The sequence below is a fragment of the Eriocheir sinensis genome, chromosome 36 (genome assembly GCF_024679095.1).
Source record: "Eriocheir sinensis breed Jianghai 21 chromosome 36, ASM2467909v1, whole genome shotgun sequence".
NCBI lineage: Eukaryota > Metazoa > Arthropoda > Malacostraca > Decapoda > Varunidae > Eriocheir > Eriocheir sinensis.
This window is the reverse complement of record NC_066544.1, coordinates 1,905,306-1,925,331: the sequence shown is the minus strand read 5'-3', so window position 1 is coordinate 1,925,331 and position 20,026 is coordinate 1,905,306. Positions and strand designations below refer to the sequence as shown.

The 20,026-nt window shown below is 41.6% G+C and overlaps 1 protein-coding gene across 1 annotated transcript in view; it reads right to left on the bottom strand.

Moving 5' to 3' along the window:
• Positions 1-457: 457 nt before the first annotated feature.
• Positions 458-20,026, bottom strand: part of LOC127007614 (DNA mismatch repair protein Mlh3-like) — a 29,410-nt gene continuing 9,841 nt past the window's right edge. The window contains exons 4-5 of the mRNA XM_050878757.1: positions 9,882-10,036; positions 458-2,163 (exon numbers count right to left, since the gene is read on the bottom strand). Of these exons, the coding sequence (XP_050734714.1) occupies positions 2,104-2,163; positions 9,882-10,036 (215 nt within the window). The 3' untranslated portion in view covers positions 458-2,103. The remainder of the gene's footprint in view (positions 2,164-9,881; positions 10,037-20,026) is intronic.

Here is a 20,026-nt window from a genome sequence, read left to right as displayed (position 1 = left end):
AAAAAAAGAGAGAGAGAGAGAGAGAGCAGCTCAGAAGATTTACTTCTGTTGTTATATATCCCCTAACCTTCAAACATCTTGGTAAACCATAGAAAACAGTGAAGGGACCAAAACAAGTGTGAAAATAGCAGTGAAATGCAACTACAATCTTGCACGGCTGCAGGCAGCATGGTATCGTAAAGCCATGACATATGCAAGCACAAAGGGCTTGAAGGGCTGTGCCCACAGGAGGATATATATATATATATATATATATATATATATATATATATATATATATATATATATATATATACATATATATATATATATATATATATATATATATATATATATATCTATATCTATCTATATATATATTTATATATATATATATATATATATATATATATATATATATATATATATATATATATATATATATATATATATATATATATATATATATATATATATATATATATATATATATATATTCACCTATCTTTTAGTGACCCTAAGGAGCGTCAAGAGGGGCAAAATTCCCTTTTAGGAAAGAGCACGAGCAATCCTTCTAGATTTCAGCTGTGGTAAGCTTTGGGACATTTTTGGCTAAATCACTGCCCAAGGCTATGTGGGTTTGCACTTTTCATTGATATTTTCTCACTTATTTTGACCTTATGCTATTTCCTGTGGCTTTCAAGAGGTTTCAAGTTTTGTAGAAAACACATAATAACAAAAAAGTAGTTAGTAAGGTAGGAAGTGAGATATCTTTACTTATTGGGTAACTTTGGTCTTGGCTGCAGGCCTGGAACTGATTACCCATTAACACATGTATTTCATTATACACCATATCAAACAAATGCAATAAGGAATGATGTTCTGGAATCAATATGTTCATTCTAGCTTATCCCACTGTATGTGTTGATTAATACCTTTATATCAAAATATATGGCATGAGAGTGCATCTCCTTGCAGGGACCCAACATTGTTTCAAGGATGTGAGTACTTCTGTGCAAGTGAATGGGAAGAGTGAGTTTTAGTGTTGACATGGGTACAAGTTGAAAGCATGGCCTTTCAATTTTTACATAGAGTTTGTATGAGAAATGAAAGCCAGATTAGGAGATTTCAGTGCAAGGATGAAAATGAGAGATCTGGAGCAGTCCTTGATGGCAAGTCTATATACAGATGATAGTATGTTGTTTTAAACAATGAGAGGATACTTCAAGTGACTGGATGAATTTGACAGTGTATATGTGTAAGACCACTGATTTTACAAAAGCTATACAGTTAGGGTAGAGAGTATAACAGTGGCTGTGGGAAGAAAAGATGAAGGAAGTGACAAAATAAACACTTAGGGATAGTTCTCAGTTCTCCTCATGAAAGAACTCCTAACATTTCTCCATAAAGCTAAGTTAAGTATATATTCTTATATATAAAAATATCCACAGAAGCTTTTAAAAACTTATCATTCTATACAGGTAATTAGTACAATATTTTCTGTAATTGTACAGCTGCTATATAACACATTACTAACATTTTATAATACATAAGTGTCATGGATGAAACTGAACAAAATCTTTGAAAAAACTATTGTGATGAACAGTGTAAATACTGTAAAAAAAAAAGGTGTAAGCACTAAACCTTTGAGTCCACCACAAGTAAATGAAGGTAAATCTAAAGTTAACTACAAACACCCCTCCAAACTTAAATAGACAAAGGATCATGAACTTCACCTGGTTAAAAAAAATATTGTAGTTATTGAATAAATTAAACTTTGGACTAGATATTAGTTTCATCTGGTAAATTAAAAAAAATACAGAGATATCACAGTAAATGATGAATGACTTCCCTCCAAAAAAAATTCTATTCATTTTCAGCTAAAACATAGTTTCATCCTGTTATCAACCAGCAACCAAGCAGGTGCATTATTTTTTCTTTGAGTATTCAACAGTCACAGCCATTTGGAGTGGGAAGATTTATTCATCAACTCAACCAATATTACTCGCTAAAAGGAGCTTATGAATAAAATAAAAAAGAATGGTAACTTTGCACACAAAGACTGAGTAGCTGCTTCAACACCCTCAGTCATCCCTTACCAGTTTTTGGTGAACTGCAACCCCTTTAGTGGACAGTACCAGCTTCCATAGCCTCTCTCAGTCTTCTCAGGTTTGGTTTACTCACCTGAAAATGTATTGTGATACAGCACAGTAATCATGCACCCCATCCTGGACTAATGTCATATGAAAAAGATGCTTCTCTGACAATAATAAATTATTTCCCTATAAGATACACATCATCCATTTCAGTGCATGCTTACATAACCAACTGATGTTTCTCTACCATAAATATATAATTGTTATTCCTACATTACTTCAAGGGAAGAGTTTGCTATGAAATAATATGAAAATAAAAACTCTGAATTTGAATTTTTTGCTCTGGGAACACTTGTCTGGACTAAAGACATCCAATGGCAGATTTTTAATTATAACAAATTTAAAGGCCCATAGCTCATGGTTATTGAAATACCTAGTGGTTGGGTGTGGCACACTGGCTAAAGTGCATTTGGGATGAATCAATATTGGGTGTATTTTCAATGAACATGACAAAAAAACAAATACCAATGCATTCTTGTGAATCTGGCAATCATACTGGTGCCTTTGTGAGTCTTGCCCACTTGGCTTTATGTGTGCTAAGTGCATTGAAGTGTCATTTGCTAACAAAGATGTTTGGGAGCAATGAATACATGAAAAAATTCTTGAAACCGAGAGAAAAAAAGGATAAAAACAAGCAACCACAAGAAAGAGGAAGGAAGATGCTATAGTCAGTTCACCCAAGTCTGAGGTGTGCATTATTGTGCACTGGCAACCTGCTGTCACATAACATGTCCGATTTCGTGGATAATGTATGATAGCCTGTGCAATGGAAACAGTTGCCATTATCGATAATATGCAAGCAGAATAACAAATACTGCTAATTACGGTTGATTTTTAGTTAAAAATTAGTAGTAGTCGTACACAGCTGTTTTGTTCATTGACAAGATCGCTGATTTTAATTAATAAACAGCCTTGACACTGTCTGCTACTGTGAAAATTAGCAGGCTTTATATTTACAAAACAACTGCTTGCAACAGTACTAATAATTTCAAACTCAAAATCGACTATAACTGACGATATTTGCTTTTGTTGCCTGCATATAACTGATAATAACTGTTTCCTATGCGTAGGCTATCATATATTATACATGCAATTAGACACTATGTTTGACACAGGTTGCTAGCACACAATAATGCACACCTCAGACTTGGGTGAATTGACTATAGTACCAAAAAACAAAGGAATTTTTAAGCAAACCTGGTGACAATTAGGGGGTTAATGAACCAGAAATAAATCATAATAACAGATTTGCAGCAATGTAACTACTTGGTTGTGATATGACTTGAAAATGGAAAGAAAACTTAAGTTGCATTTTTCTCAAAAGTACATATAAAAATTACAAGATGCATCTACTCCTAGTTTTAGTGTAATTTTAATAACAACTGAAAACTCAAAAAATTTAAATATCAGGGAATAAAACATTTTGTTGAAAATTTTAAAATGGCCATATTTTTTGGACATTGTGAAAAAACAACTATTACTATTTTTTTTTTCAAATAAATGGAAGGTCATTGAAAAAATTAACAGGGAAGTTTATTGGGAGGGTAATAAGTATCATATGGGCAAGTAAAAAAAAGAAGAATGGAGCCGATAAAAAAAAAATTGTAAAAAAAAATTCAATAAATAAATAAATAAATAAAAATAATAATAATAATTCCTGATCGACAAAATTTTGCAGTGACAGATTCAGGGTATTGTTCTGCATTAAATATGTGAACCAAGACCATAGATGCAAATTAAAGTCACTTCAAACTTTTTTTTTTCTTTTTTAAGTCTACTTCTAGTGCCGGTAAGCTTTCTTCAGGGGCCTGGTGGTTGGCCCAAGCCCGTCATGGCGCAGGCAATTTTTTTTTATAGTGGCGCCCCTTCATTACCAGATTTCTGAACTTTTGTATATTTGCGTATCACATGACAATGTCTGCTGTGGAACCGATGTCATACATGCATACAACATATGGTTATAATAGGGTGTATGGAGCCTTTCTGAAAGTCAGTTCGGTATGTATTGGTGAGCACTCATATTGTTGCTTATGGCATCCATGCAGTGATGTCATGCCACCTTTAATGGCACTGTAAGAAAGCATGAATATATGCTAAGGACTTATTCATTTCGCACAGCCACAATAACTCGTTTATTTTTTTCTATATAGTACATGCTTTGATCTATATCATATGGAATATATTATGTAGAAAATTATTGCTGCTGGCACCTCAGCTATGTGTCCTTGAGCAGCAGTGCTGCCACCCAGGAAGACGGCAAGTATAGAGGCAAGCAGGAAGAGAGCTCAGCAAGATGAAGTGCACAGATTGATCCTTTCCAAGACCAGGAAAAGACCACAAAAGCAGTGCAGAGTGTGTCACAGAGAGGGTAAAGTGATGTGGCTGAGGAAAGGTTGTCCCACATGCCCTGGTGCACCTGGTTTGTGTTCTGAGGAATACTTCTGGGCCTAACACACCCAGTAGCACCCTAACGTATGCCAGTGCACCTGCCTCGGAGTGCACCACCCCTGGATTTACACCACCCAAATAAATAAAACTATTTTGTATAGTATAGCTTTTTGGTTTCTTCTCTCTTACTATTACATTTATACGTATAATGAACATTGAGTAAAGTACAGCAGGCACGCCTACTACGCGTCTTCACACTACGTGAAACGCCTACTACGCGAGGACCTAAAAATATAACCCACAAACTCAAAAGTGTGTGAGTTGTACCTACAGGTGTATATGGAGGCAATGAATGAAGGAACTGTCAAATTCCACACCCAAACCGACATTCCAGTCAGTCAAACAAACAAAATGAGACACAAACATAAGTAAGTGATGGAAATGTGGGATAAACACAATAACATGTGGAAGGGCACTGTGGAATGTGCATGGCACACCTCATACTTGTGTCGTTAACAAGTGCGCTGCCTGCGCCTGCTCATGGCCACCACCACACCACACTGATGTTCCAGTCTAGTCTGTCAGTCAGTCAACACAAGAGAGAAATAGACAGAAAGAAGCGCTAAAATGTGGAAAATACACACAATAACGGCGGAATGGTGCAGCACTGCGGAATACACATGACGCACCTTTACTTGTGTTTTTTTACAAGAGAGCCACCGGACCGGTTCACCGCCAACCAACACATCATGCTGACACTTGTCAGTTTGGGGGGGGGGACATATAGAAGTTAAGAAACAAGCAATGAATATGTAGAATACACAATAACCCATGAATGGGCACTGGAATGCATGACACACCTCACACTTTTGTATGTTATTAGTGGTGCTGCCGCCCGACCAGCCACCACCACACCAAGCTGTCATTACAGTCAACTCAGACAAAACAAAACAGAAATAGGCGAGGAATATGTAGAGCAAACACAATAAAATGAATAATTCAACTGTGGAAAGCACGTGGAGCACCTCACACGTTGCTGTGTGTATCAGCGCTGCCGCTCAATGCCTCTGGCACCATCTCACCCTCAGCACCTCATTGTCATAACCAGTTTGATTATTTACAGCCTGATGTCGGGTTCATGTCAATATAGTAAAGGTGTATATAAGTATGCCCGCCTTCTTGATGTCTTATGACGTGGCAGTGGCGCGGTTGGCAAAGGGATGCAACGCACTAAAAGGTCAGGCAGTCAGGGCAGTGCTGCCCATATACCATTTTTCCCATAAGAATATGTATTCCTACAACACGCAGTGAGCAGTGGCAGTATTGTAACCAATGAGGTTCATCCGATGTGCGTTGTTGCCTATGCGTAGAGCTCCCTTATTTAGGGGTATTGGGAAGAGAGCAATACGGCTACCATCAGACTGGGAGGGTAGCCTACCCCATCCTCATCTTCATGGTGCACACCGTTACTATACCTCATGGATAGAACCAACGGGGAGGGGGGCAGCGACCATCAGCTCTCTTGTTTTTAATCCATATAGCCCGGATGAGAAGCAAGTCTCCATAATACTACATTGGGCTGGCCACCCATTGGAGGCCTCTGATACTTTTATAAAGTTTTAAAGGCAGGAGCAATGGCCAGGGGGCGGCAGAAGAGTAAAGAATGTATGAGACTGGTGTCGATTAATGTGAATAGTTTAGGTGATGAGGAAAAGAGGAGAGTGATGATTGAAAATTTTGTGAATGGTAGAGTGGATGTGTTGGGAGTCAGTGAAACGCATATTAAAGGAACTGGTATGAGTGATGTTAGAGAGGGTACGTTGAGGTGTGTGCCTGGGGGGGGTTGTATGGACGGGGATGGATGAAAAGTATAGAGGCAGGAGTAAGGAAGGATGTGCTATTGTGATGTCTGGAAAGAGTGTGGAATGGGTGTGACTGATTATGGTTGGAAAGGATCAAGAATTGTCTGGGTGAAAGGAAAAGTAGGTTTAGTATAGTATGCATGGGCATGTATTTATGCACCAGTAAATGTGAAAAGTAAAAAGGACTGAGGGAAAGGAAGTGGGGAGGAAGTGAATACATGTCTGAAGAGTTTTGAGAAAGAAAGGAAACTTATTATGATGGGAGATATGAATGCAAAAGTGGGTGATAAATGTGTGATGGATGTGGTGGGAAAATGGGGGATACCTGGAAAGAATGAAAAAGGAGAGTGGCTGGTGGACGTCTGCACTGAGAGGGAGCTGTCTGGTGAACACTTTCTTTTCAGCACAAGAATATCCACCGATACACATGGAGGAGGGGGGAAGATTATGAGCAGAAAGGATTGATTGATTATGTGGCAGTAGATGGAAGACTTAGAAAAAATATTTGTGATGCGAAGGTAGTAAGAGGAATGTTCGATGACTCTGACCATCTTGCAGAGTTGCAGTGCTGGCAAAATTAAGGCTGAAGGAAAAGTGGGTGTTTCAAAAGAAAGGTGAAGTAAAAAAGGAATATTGAAGACAGAAAAATTACAGGAAAAAGAAATAAAAGATGAGTATAACCGTGAAGTGGCAGAGGCCTTAAGTGAAAATGGGAAAGTGTTAAAGACAGTACAGATATTGAAAAGGGTTTTGGAACATTTAAAGAAGTAATGTTAATTACAACAAAAAAGTGTTAGGGGAAAGTGGTGAGAGATGGAAAAAGAAAAGGAAATTCATGGTGGACAGAAGAGATAAGGAGGATAGTAAAAGAGAAAAGGGAACTTTTTTAAGAAAGCTCAAGAAAGAAATGTGGCTGGGCAAGTAAAAAGGGAAAGGAAAAAGAAATACAGAGAATGCAAAATTTAATTAAAACAAGCAATAATAGAAAGTAGGACGAGAGTTGATGAAGACTTGGGAAAAAGACTAAGTGAAAAATATAAAAGAAACAGAAAATCATATTGGAAAGAAGTAAAGAACGAAAGAAATGCAGAAAATATCTCCCCAAGTAAAATAAATGATATTGTGGATGAGAATGTAAAGATGTTGAAAGACAGGGAAGCTGTGAAAGAGAGATGGAGAGAATACTTAAAAAACTTAATGAATTGTGAAGATGGAGGTCCAGCAGTTGTAACAGCAGTAATTTTGAGTGGAGGTAGAGGAGTATATAAAGAAGAAAGTAACATATGAAGAAGTAAATCAAGCAATAAAAAGATGAAAAAATGGAAAGGCAGCAGGAATTGATGGAATCGCAGCAGAAATGTTGAAGTGTGGAGGAGATGTAGTCGTTAAATGGATGGTCAAGATATGTGAAGTAGCATGGGGGGGGCAGTAGACTGGACAAAAGCAATCCTTGTCCCAGTTTACAAGGTGCAGGTCAGGATAGGGGAGTGTGGGAGCTATAGAGGTATAAGTCTCCTGAGTATACCCAGAAAGGTATATGGAAAAGTCATAATAGAGAGGGTGCAAAGACTTACTGAAGAGAAAATCAGTGAAGTACAAGTAGGCTTCAGGAAGGGCAGTGGATGTGTGGATCAGATATTTTCCTTCAGGATGGTAGTAGTAAATATATTCGGACCAGTGGGGGAAGTTGGCGTAAAATTGTATGCTGAGGGAAGGAAGTGGGTGCTGAATTCGATCTCTCTCTCTCTCTTTTTTTTTTTTTTTCATGTCTTGGCCTATTGCACCAGTAGGCTACTTCCCGGTGGATCCTGATGGTCGGTCCAAGGCTTCTTCCTGGTGGTGCCTGATGGTCGGCCCAGCCGCTCTGGCGAGTCGAAGTGTTTTATAGTGGTGCCATCTTGCATTGGCTCATGCTGCCTCCCAGAGCTCATCTTTAATCCTAGAATCTAGAGTCCGGGTTGATAGGTGGTCTTCTGGACAGCATGGGTAGTTTTAAGCCACTCGCGGCGGCTGAAAAATCCCAGCTTGGTGGCACTGGAGATTGAACTCAAGGCTCCTGAACATGGGGACATCTCGCTATCCGTTCAGCACAGTGCTCATTGAAGAAAATAAAAGTGACTTACAAAATTTGGTCAGTGTTTTTGATAGTGTCTGTAAAAGGAGAAAGCTGAAAATAAATGTCAACAAAAGTAAAGTAATGGTTTGTGAGTGGAGTAGAAGTGAGGTTGTGGATTTTGTATGCCCATATAGAGTGGGCATTGAATGTGAAAAAGAATGCAAAATAATTTTGAATGGTGAAGAAATGGAGGAGGTCAATGAGTTTAAGTACCTTGGATCAGTTATGTGTAAGCATGGTGGTACAGAAGGAGACAAGAGAAAGGGCATTGCAAGGAAGAAGGGTGGTAGGGTCTTTGGGACGTATCCTGAATGGCAGAAGTGTGAGCATGGAGGTAAAGAGGGATTTGAGGAATACAATAATAGTACCAACCCTCACATATGCAAGTGAAACGTGGGCCTGGAATGAAAGTCAGAGGTCTAAAGTGCAGGCAGTGGAGATGAGTTATTTAAGGAGTGCATATGGTGTGAGTAAAATGGATGGAATGAGTAATGAAAGTGTGTATGAGCATTTTGGAATGTGTCACGGGGGTGAAGGGAAGAAGTGTGGAGTGGTGGAAGAAGTGAAGCGACAGACTTTAAAGTGATTTGTCCACATGGAGCTTAATGGAGGAGAAAGTTAGATGACCGGAGGGTGTGTGGAGTGAGATAGAGGAGGCAATGTTAGAGGACGACCTCCAGTGAAATGGAGAGATAGAGTGCAGGAGTATGTCAGGGAGAGGGGTGAAAGATCCTTGAGGAACTTTGAGCAGCAAAGGACGGAGTGTCTGGATAGAGATGGAAACTCTTCTGCCATGGCCATCCCCTGGTGGGAGCTCCTAGGAGCAGGCGTCAAAGATGAATGAACTACACAAATTCCTACTACGCGAGCTCGTGTGTCACCCATATAGTCGCATAGTAGTCGCGGCTTACTGTATTTGATTATGCATATAAAAGACTGCAAATGTTATTTTATCATAATCTCATCTGGCAAATATGCTTTTTGGTCAAGTACAAAACATAATAAACACCAAAAAGTAATGAGGTAATCCTGAAATATAAACACCCCTATTTTCAAATGGCACAGGTAGTGAAAGTCCGTTCGGCGGGAGGGTTAGTGTTGTGTTTAAGGGGAGTGTCGGTAATGAAGAGGTTAATGAACATTGTCCCTTTCAATGCACACCTTTCTTTACAACTGATGCTAAACCAATGTATCAAAGCTCCATTTTCTACAAAGAACTGAAAAACAAAGTATCAGTAATAGATTACTCAGACAAACATTTGTTATATGAATAATAATAAGCACAATTTACTTGCCATTACTTGAAAAGACCTTTTAAGTCTAGTTTCCATTCCTGCAAAACCAACACCCTGACAGCACCCTAGCCCAGTAACACTATACCTTATGGGTGGAAGATGTCAGGTGTGTCAGATTGACCAGAGGAACAATTGATGGGCGGCCATGGGCACACTGGAAAGGCAGTTGGCAGGAGTACAGGGAAGAAATCAAGTCCTGGCACTGCTCTCTGCTCAGTTCATCCCCAAACTTGATGGCTCCTGAAATGCAAATCAATAATGACCTCTCCAGAGGGATCATCATTACCATCCTCATCATCACATAAAGTAATGTCATTTTCAAAGACAATGAGATAAAAGTGGGCTTAAGACAAGGGTGCGTCATGTCACCATGGTTATTCAATATTTATATGGATGGTGTTATTAGAGAAATTAAGGGCAAAGTTGGAGAAGTTGGAGTAAGACTGTTTGATGAGGGAAGGAGGTCGTGTAATGGCCCGAAATGTACTACAATTGTAATGGTATTTTTCCCCATGTAAATAGAGTTAACCTGGGGTGTTTGTAACAACTGAAGTTATATATGTATGTGGGTTTTCATGAGAGAGAGAGAGAGAGAGAGAGAGAGAGAGAGAGAGAGAGAGAGAGAGAGAGAGAGAGAGAGAGAGAGAGAGAGAGAGAGAGAGAGAGAGAGAGAGAGAGAGAGAGAGAGAGAGAGAGAGAGAGAGAGAGAGAGAGAGAGAGAGAGAGAGAGAGAGAGAGAGAGAGAGAGAGAGAGAGAGAGAGAGAGAGAGAGAGAGAGAGAGAGAGAGAGAGAGAGAGAGAGAGAGAGAGAGAGAGAGAGAGAGAGAGAGAGAGAGAGAGAGAGAGAGAGAGAGAGAGAGAGAGAGAGAGAGAGAGAGAGAGAGAGAGAGAGAGAGAGAGAGAGAGAGAGAGAGAGAGAGAGAGAGAGAGAGAGAGAGAGAGAGAGAGAGAGAGAGAGAGAGAGAGAGAGAGAGAGAGAGAGAGAGAGAGAGAGAGAGAGAGAGAGAGAGAGAGAGAGAGAGAGAGAGAGAGAGAGAGAGAGAGAGAGAGAGAGAGAGAGAGAGAGAGAGAGAGAGAGAGAGAGAGAGAGAGAGAGAGAGAGAGAGAGAGAGAGAGAGAGAGAGAGAGAGAGAGAGAGAGAGAGAGAGAGAGAGAGAGAGAGAGAGAGAGAGAGAGAGAGAGAGAGAGAGAGAGAGAGAGAGAGAGAGAGAGAGAGAGAGAGAGAGAGAGAGAGAGAGAGAGAGAGAGAGAGAGAGAGAGAGATTTTTATAGAAAATCAGACCACAGACCCCATGGTTCAGACTTGGTGGTCTGTCCTAAACCTAAGTGATTTTACATTAATCAGAAGACTCCAAACGCTGCATTTCTACTCTAGTTGATATTAAGTTGAAGGAAGTGACGGTCGAGCTTATTTTTGAAGGAGTCAATCGTGTTACATTGACCACTGATGATGGGGAGCTTATTCCATTCTCGCACTACAACGCTGGTGAAGAAAAATTTGTGCAGTCTGAATTTACTTGTTCACATCTGAGTTTTTACGCCATTGTTCCTCGCGCAAAGTGTCATCGATCATAAACAATGTTGATCTGTCTACATTCGTGAAAACCATTAAGTATTTTAAAACATTCGATCAGTTTTCCTCGAGGCTTACGCTTTCAAGAGAGAACAGCTAGAAAGCCTTTCTTCAGAGGGGATTGTTGCTGAAGGGATCATTTTCATGTCTACGCCGAATTCTCTTGCATGGTGGGGAGACCAAACCTGTACCAGATATTCCAAGTGGGTCTGACTAAACTGTTGTAGAGCGGAGTATTACATCTTCCTGAGAGAGAGAGAGAGAGAGAGAGAGAGAGAGAGAGAGAGAGAGAGAGAGAGAGAGAGAGAGAGAGAGAGAGAGAGAGAGAGAGAGAGAGAGAGAGAGAGAGAGAGAGAGAGAGAGAGAGAGAGAGAGAGAGAGAGAGAGAGAGAGAGAGAGAGAGAGAGAGAGAGAGAGAGAGAGAGAGAGAGAGAGAGAGAGAGAGAGAGAGAGAGAGAGAGAGAGAGAGAGAGAGAGAGAGAGAGAGAGAGAGAGAGCGAGAGAGAGAGAGAGAGAGAGAGAGAGAGAGAGAGAGAGAGAGAGAGAGATTTACAGAAAAATCAGACCACAGATTTCCATGGTCCAGACTTGGTGGTCTGTCCTAAACCTAAGTGATTTTACATTAATCAGAAGACTCCAAACGTTGCATTTCTACTTCCAGTTGATATTGTTGAAGGAAGTGACGAAGTCGAGCTTTTATTTTTGAAGGAGTCAACGGTTACATTGGACCACCGATGATGGGAGCTATTCATTCTCGAGACTGCATAACGTTGGTGAAGAAAAAATTTGCAGTCTGAATTTACTTGTTCACATCTGGAGTTTTTACGTCATGTGGCAAAGTGTCATCGATCATAAACAATGTTGATCTACATTCGTGAAATTGCTATTTTAAAAGTATTCGACTGCTTCTCGGGAGGCTAATGCTTTCAAGAGAGAACATGTTAAGGGTAGAAAGCCTTTCTTCGTAGGATTTGTTGCGCAAGGATCATTTTCGTCGCATTTCGCTGAACACCTTCTTAATTTAGCAATATCCTTTGTATGGTGGGGAGACCAAACTGGAGACCAAATCTAAGTGGGGTCTGACTAAAACTGTTGTGAGCTGAGTATTACATCTTATTCTTAAATAAATCTTTGCCCCTTTTTTTAATGAAGCTCAACATTCTGTTCGCTTTATTTGCTGCATCGATGCATTGCTGTGAGAATTTGAGGTTTGACGCGATTTTGACCCCAAGTCCTGGACGAGAACGCTTTTTGAGTTTAACGTCGCCGCATTTCGTAATCAAACTTTTTTATTCCTCGCTCCAACTTGAAGGACCTGGCACTTGTTCACGTTAAAGGGCATTCCCATCTATCCCACTGTTGAATTTGCAAATCCCTTGAGGCTTTGCCTGTCTTCGCCAGTGAGAACTGAGTTACCAATCTTTTGTGTCGCCTGCAAAGAGAGAGAGAGAGAGAGAGAGAGAGAGAGAGAGAGAGAGAGAGAGAGAGAGAGAGAGAGAGAGAGAGAGAGAGAGAGAGAGAGAGAGAGAGAGAGAGAGAGAGAGAGAGAGAGAGAGAGAGAGAGAGAGAGAGAGAGAGAGAGAGAGAGAGAGAGAGGAGAGAGAGAGAGGAGAGAAGGAAGTACACAAGAGAAGGAGAAAAAAATGAAAAGTATGAGAGGAGAGAGAGAGAAAGAAGTTTGAGAGAGAAGGGAGAGAGAGAGAGCGAGAGGGAAGAGATGGGGTTTGAAACAAAGAGGCCTGTTGTGCTCCCATATCACCCCTACAATCTGTAGTGTCAACAAAATTCAGAGGTGTCAGGGGTCAAAACAGGGTATCGTTGCCAAAAGTGGTCAATCTGCCTTCTTTTAATTATTATGGAGAACGGTAAATATTTATAATGGAAATAAAATACCAGTGACCTTATATTGATATTGGAGGCCTACCAAGGAAATCTCAGGTCTCAAGCAGGCCTGACCTGCGACCAGTTTGGCACTCCGTGACGTCACATCAAGGCGTTTTGGGGCCGAGACTAACGCCCCTTCCTCGCCCTGGGTTGTGGGAGCGAGCTCATTCTCACGAGCGACATCACCCCTTTCAGGTGAGGACAGAGCCGTTCACGGTGTTCAATTCACTTTGGCTATAATACTATAACTGAGACTGGATTCTCACGAGCGACATCGCCTTTCAGGTGTGCCAAAGGCAAGCCTGACAGATGGGAAGGGCGCCGCCCAGACCAAGGCCAACATGCATCAGTAAACACTTTTGAAGCTGCGCTGTGAGGGACTGCCTGTGGCAGGGTGTGTGAAGAGAGAAATCAAGGAGAAGGCCAAAAGGGTGGTATGTGTGTCGCTCAGGGGTAACAATGGATAAGAGCAAACACTCACTAGTTTTAGTTAGGACTTAATTAAGGTGTGGAATGGTGGAGTCTGTGTTTCCTGTGTAGGTGGAAACAGTTATTATGTTGGTCCTACTTATTGCTATGTGTGCATGTTAGTTTAGGGTGTTAATGTTAACCCATATTCATGGTATTTACAAATGTAATTAGTGATGTAAGATACGTAAGCTAACCTCTAATAAGTGGACCCTGTCCTATGACCCTTAGTTCACCATCAGAATCTCTAAACAATAATTACCTCAAGTAACTTTCTTAAAGTCGTGTTACCTATATTACTTGGGCAGGTGATGATCCCAAAGTATAATGATGCCTCATAAGACTGGGTGAATAAACTACTAATTTTACTCTGTGGTTTAAATGATCAACAATTAATTCTACTTTGAGGTATAATGAACCTACATAATTAATTAAAAGAGTGCCCATGAACGGCACACTGAATTCGATACTGTTTGCTGATGACACGGTGCTCATTGCAGAAAATGAAAGTGACCTACAAAATTTGGTCAGTGTTTTTGATAGTGTCTGTAAAAGGAGAAAGCTGAAAGTAAATGTCAACAAAAGTAAAGTGATGGTTTGTGAGCGAAGTAGAAGTGAGGTTGTAAATTTTGTATGCCCATATAGAGTGGGAATTGAATGTGAAAAAGAATGTAAAATAATTTTGAATGGTGAAGAAATGGAGAAGGTCAATGAGTTTAAGTACCTTGGATCAGTTATGTGTAAGCATGGTGGTACGGAGGGAGAGATAAGAGAAAGGGCATTGCAAGGAAGAAGGGTGGTAGGGTCTTTGGGATGAATCATGAATGGCAGAAGTGTGAGCATGGAGGTAGAGAGGGATTTGAGAAATACAATAATAGTACCAACCCTCACATATGCAAGTGAAACGTGGGCCTGGAATGAAAGCCAGATGTCTAGAGTGCAGGCAGTGGAAATGAGTTATTTGAGGAGTGCTTGTGGTGTGAGTAGAATGGATGGAATGAGTAATGAAAGTGTGTACAAGCGTTTTGGAATGTGTCACAGGGGTGAAGGGAAGAAGTGTGGAGTGGTGGAAGAAGTGAAGCGACAGACCTTAAAGTGGTTTGGGTACATGGAGCGAATGGAGGAGAGTGAGATGACCAGAAAGGTGTATGTGAGTGAGATAGAGGGAGGGAATGCTAGAGGACGACCTCCAGTGAAATGGAGGGATAGGGTGCAAGAGTACGTTAGGGAGAGGGGGGAAAGATCTTTGAGAAACTTTGAGCAGGCAAGGAGGGAGTGTCTGGATAGAGACAGATGGAAGCTCTTCTGCCATGGCCATCCCCTGGTGGGAGCTCCTAGGAGCAGGCGTCGATGAAATGAATGATGATGAACCAGTATTATAAGACAGAATACAGTCAAACCTCACCATTTGCGCACATATGGGTGGTCTGAAGTTGCGCAAATGGCGAATGCGGAAATGGCGAACTTAATAACCTATGGGGAAAAATATATATGGGTGGTCACGGCCCAACCCCCCACCCCACCAGTAAAAAAAAAAAAAAAAAAAAAAAAAAAAAAGTCTGCTGGCAGGAAACACGTCATACTCCTGGCCCATCTCTCGCTTTTATCTTCCACTGTCCACCTTCTTAATCACTTCCACCTGTGCTATGGTCATCATCGGATTCTTCCGGGGTTTAGGCTTCGATGACGCTGAGTGCAGCAAGATGGTAGTGCAAAGGTGAGGCAGAAAACATCAAATAATCGCAGTCACCACGAGACGAAGAGAGGCGATCGGGTTATGGCGGGAAACGACATGTTGTGTACGTTGGCAGTGTTCTTCACTGGCGGCAGAGGGCGCGCAGGTGGTATACAGCTGTAGCTCGCCAGCAGACGCCATTTTGCTGCCAGAACAGCTAGTAAACGTCCTCAGAAGATCAGCGGACGCCATTTTGTTGCCAGAACAGCTAGTAAATGTCCTCAGAAGATCAGCGGACACCATTTTGCTGCCAGAACAGCTAGTAAACGTCCTCAGAAGATCAGCGGACGGACGACATTTTGCTGCCAGAACAGCTAGTAAATGTCCTCAGAAGATCAACGGACACCATTTTGCTGCCAAAACAGCTAGTAAACGTCCTCAGATCAGCGGACGCCATTTTTCTGTCAGTGAGACGCCGTTACCATAACGGCAAAGTGCGCAAATGGCAAGACCACCTGCGCAAATGGTGGGATGGTGGCCGCAAATTAAGGTCACGCAAATGGCGAGGGTGCAAATGGTGAGTGTGCAAATGATGAGGTTTTACTGTATCATCCATTTTATCATTGCTAATTAAACATTTCAATCTGAGAACATTATGTCTATTTCCTTAGAGAGCAAAAATATCATTATCAGTGAATGATATAGGTGAGGGTGGTCCAATTATGGGTCCATAGGACATAAACAGTTGATTTTTTGTTGCCTGGAGCATTGATATTAATATACATATTAATTCTTTAAAAAAATTAAAAGTATCTGCAGCTTAAAGGGTATGCTTTACGTGAAATGAAACTAAGTCACATACAGGCCCTGCCAAGAACTTTTGTATCACTAAAAGATCATATACAGTACCCTCTCGAGTTTCGCGCTATCCGAGTTTCGCGATCCTCAAGTTTAGCGCTTAGTACTAAATTCTTACCATCACGACTTTCATGCATTACCGCCACAAGTTTCGTGTTGCTTTGACATGTTCAGGTCACGTCTGCCTACCGTCAGCATCATGCGTGCTGCCTTAAAAGGCGGTGTCCAACCACTGGGGCTATGGACAACCACGGTTGCCCGTATGCCCAACCGGGAGAGAGTTGTTGGTTGTCCTTATGAATGGAAAATGGTTGTGAGTACGAGCGTAGGTACGTGGGTACCTCACGGCTGCATGTAAACAAACAGACGACGGCAGTGGCTGAGGAGTGAGGAGCAGTGGAAGATGGCCCACCAAGAGATTCGTAAAATGGACTGGCAGAGCTGCTTTGCTTACTACTTGATTAACAAGATAAGAGAACACCCCGTGCTGTGGAACCACAGTCAAAAAATTTTTTTTATCATGTCTATGGAAATTGTAGATCTCCCAGTGATGTTTTCCTTTTCTTCTTCTTCTTTTGACCTGTAATGCATGGCAGCAACGGTGAAAAGTAATAGTAAAAAATTGCAAAAGGGCATAGAAAAGCAAAATCAGGGAAAGAAAAGGACAGAAAAACACCAAAGTTCAGGGTCAAGTGTATAAGTGTGCACTGTTAAGTAAGGGCCGCTTTCACAGTCATGTTGTTTGTTTTGATCGTCACCAATGGCAGCGATCGCTGCTTAGTATTTCACGTGAAACTGGCCGATGGGGTAGTGGCGGCTGCAGACGAAGCGAGAGATGTTGAGAGTGTGTGGTAAGTGCCATTGGTAACGATCAAAACTAACAAAATGACAGTGAAAGCAGCCCTAAGTGCATGTTGTGAAGCATAAAAGTGTGGAGGAGGAGGACCTAAGAAGCGATACAAAGCGTTACAGATCAAAAGAAGAAGGAAGTCCACTACCAGAACTTCTTTTATAAATAGAAAATGTCAACACCTTGCTTCTTCTAATTTTTCCCGTGACTTCTGGCATCTAGCCAAAAATATCTCCTCCAATTTCACTTCTTCCTCTTTCCTTCCTCTCCTTAACCCTGACTGCAGCACTGCCGTCTTATCTGTCTCTAAGGCTGAACTCTTCACTCAAACTTTCTGTAAGAACTCCACCCTGGACAATTCTGGGCATATTCCTCCTACTCATCCCCCCTCTGACTCCTTTATGCCTCTTATTAAGATTCTTCCTAATGATGTTTTCTATGCCCTCTCTGGCCTCAACTCTCAGAAGGCTTATGGACCTGATGGAGTGCCTCCTATTGTCCTTAAAACCTGTGCTTCTGTGCTGACACCCTGCCTGGTCAAACTCTTTCGTCTCTGCCTATCAACATCTATCTTTCCTTCCTGCTGGAAGTATGCCTTTGTACAGCCTGTGCCTAAGAAGGGTGACCGCTCCACTCCCTCAAACTACCGCCCAATAGCTTTACTTTCATGTCTATCTAAAGCTTTTGAATCAATCCTTAACCGTAATATTAAAAAGAACCTTTAAACTTCTAACATTCTATCTGATAGCAAGTATGGGTTCCAAGGGGCGTTCTACTGGCGATCTTCTGTTCTCTTAACTGACTCTTGGTCATCCTCTCTTAGCCGCTTCGTGAAACTTTCTCTGTTGTGCTAGACATATCGAAAGCCTTCGATAGAGTCTGGCACAAGTCTTTGCTTTCTAAACTGCCCTCTTTCGGATTCCATCCCTCTCTCTGTTCCTTTATCTCCAGTTTCCTTTCCAGCCGTTCTATCTCTGTGGTGGTAGACGTTCACTGCTCTTCCCCTAAACCTATCAACAGTGGTGTTCCACAGGGCTCTGTCCTATCACCCACTCTCTTCCTGTTATTCATCAATGATCTTCTTTCCATAACAAACTGTCCTGTCCACTCATATGCCGACGACTCCACTCTGCATTATTCAACTTCTTTCAATAGAAGACCCTCTCAACAAGAAGTACACAACTCCAGACTGGAGGCTGCAGAACGCGTAACCTCAGACCTTGCTATCATTTCCGATTGGGGCAGAAGGAACCTTGTGTCCTTCAATGCCTCAAAAACTCAATTTCTCCACCTATCAACTCGACACAATCTTCCAAACACCTATCCCCTATTCTTCGACAACACTCATCTTTTTTTTTTTTTTTTTTTTTTTTACAGCAAAGGAGACAGTTCAAGGGCACACAAATCAAACATTAATAAAAAAGCCCGCTACTCACTGCTCCTAAAAAGAATCCAAAGAGGTAGCCGAAAGATAGGTCAATTTCGGGAGGAGAGGTGTCCTGATACCCTCCTCTTGAAAGAGTTTAAGTCGTAGGCAGGAGGAAATACAGATGAAGGAAGAGTGTTCCAGAGTTTACCAGCGTGAGGGATGAAAGAGTGAAGATGCTGGTTAACTCTTGCATAAGGGGTTTGGACAGTATAGGGATGAGCATGAGTAGAAAGTCGAGTGCAGCGGGGCATGGGAGGGGGGAGGCATGCAGTTAGCAAGTTCAGAAGAGCAGTCAGCGTGGAAATATCGATAGAAGATAGAAAGAGAGGCAACATTATGGTGAATTTAAGAGGTAGAAGACTATCAGTATGAGGAGGAGAGCTGATGAGACGAAGAGCCTTAGCCTCCACTCTGTCCAGAAGAGCTGTGAGTGGAGCCCCCCACGAGATGCATACTCCATACGAGGCGGACAAGGCCCTGTATATGGACAGCAACTGTGCAGGGGAGAAGAACTGGCGGAGACGGTACAGAACGCCCAACCTCGAGGAAGCTGATTTAGTAAGAGATCAGATATGAAGTTTCCAGTTGAGATTTTGAGTTAAGGATAGACCGAGAATGTTTAGTGTTGAGGAAGGTGATAGCTGGGTGTTGTCAAAGAATAGGGGATAGTTGTTTGGAAGATTGTGTCGAGTGGATAGGTGGAGAAACTGTGTTTTTGAGGCGTTGAAGGACACCAGGTTCTTCTTGCCCCAATCGGAAATAATAGTAAGGTCTGAGGCTGTTGCCTGCAGTCTCCAGCCTTGAGTCGTTAAGTTCCTGAAGGGTGGGTCTTCTATTAAAAGAAGTTGAATAATGCAGAGTGGAATCATCGGCGTAGGAATGGAAAGGACAGTTCGTTTTGGAAAGAAGATCATCAATGAACAACAGAAAAAGAGTGGGAGATAGGACAGAACCCTGTGGGACACCACTGTTAATAGATTTAAGGGAAGAACAGTGACCATCTACCACGGCAGAAATAGAACGGTCAGAGAGGAAACTGGAGATAAAGGTACAGAGAGAAGAATAGAAACCGTAGGAGGGTAGTTTAGAAAGCAAGATTTGTGCCAGACCCTATCAAAAGCTTTTGATATGTCCAGCGAATAGCAAAAGTTTCACAAACGGTTAAGAGAGGATGACCAAGAGTCAGTTAAGAAGGCTAGGAGATCACAAGTAGAACGCCTTGCGGAACCCATACTGGCGATCAGATAGAAGGTCAGAAGTGGAAAGGTGCTTTTGAATCTTCCGTTAAGGATTGATTCAAAAGCTTTAGAGAGACAAGAAAGTAAAGCAATAGGACGGTAGTTTGAGGGATTGGAGCGGTCACCCTTCTTAGGTACAGGCTGTATGAAGGCATACTTCCAGCAAGAAGGAAAGGTAGATGTTGACAGGCAGAGGCGAAAGAGTTTGACCAGGCAGGGTGACAGCACGGAGGCACAGTTTTTAAGGACAATAGG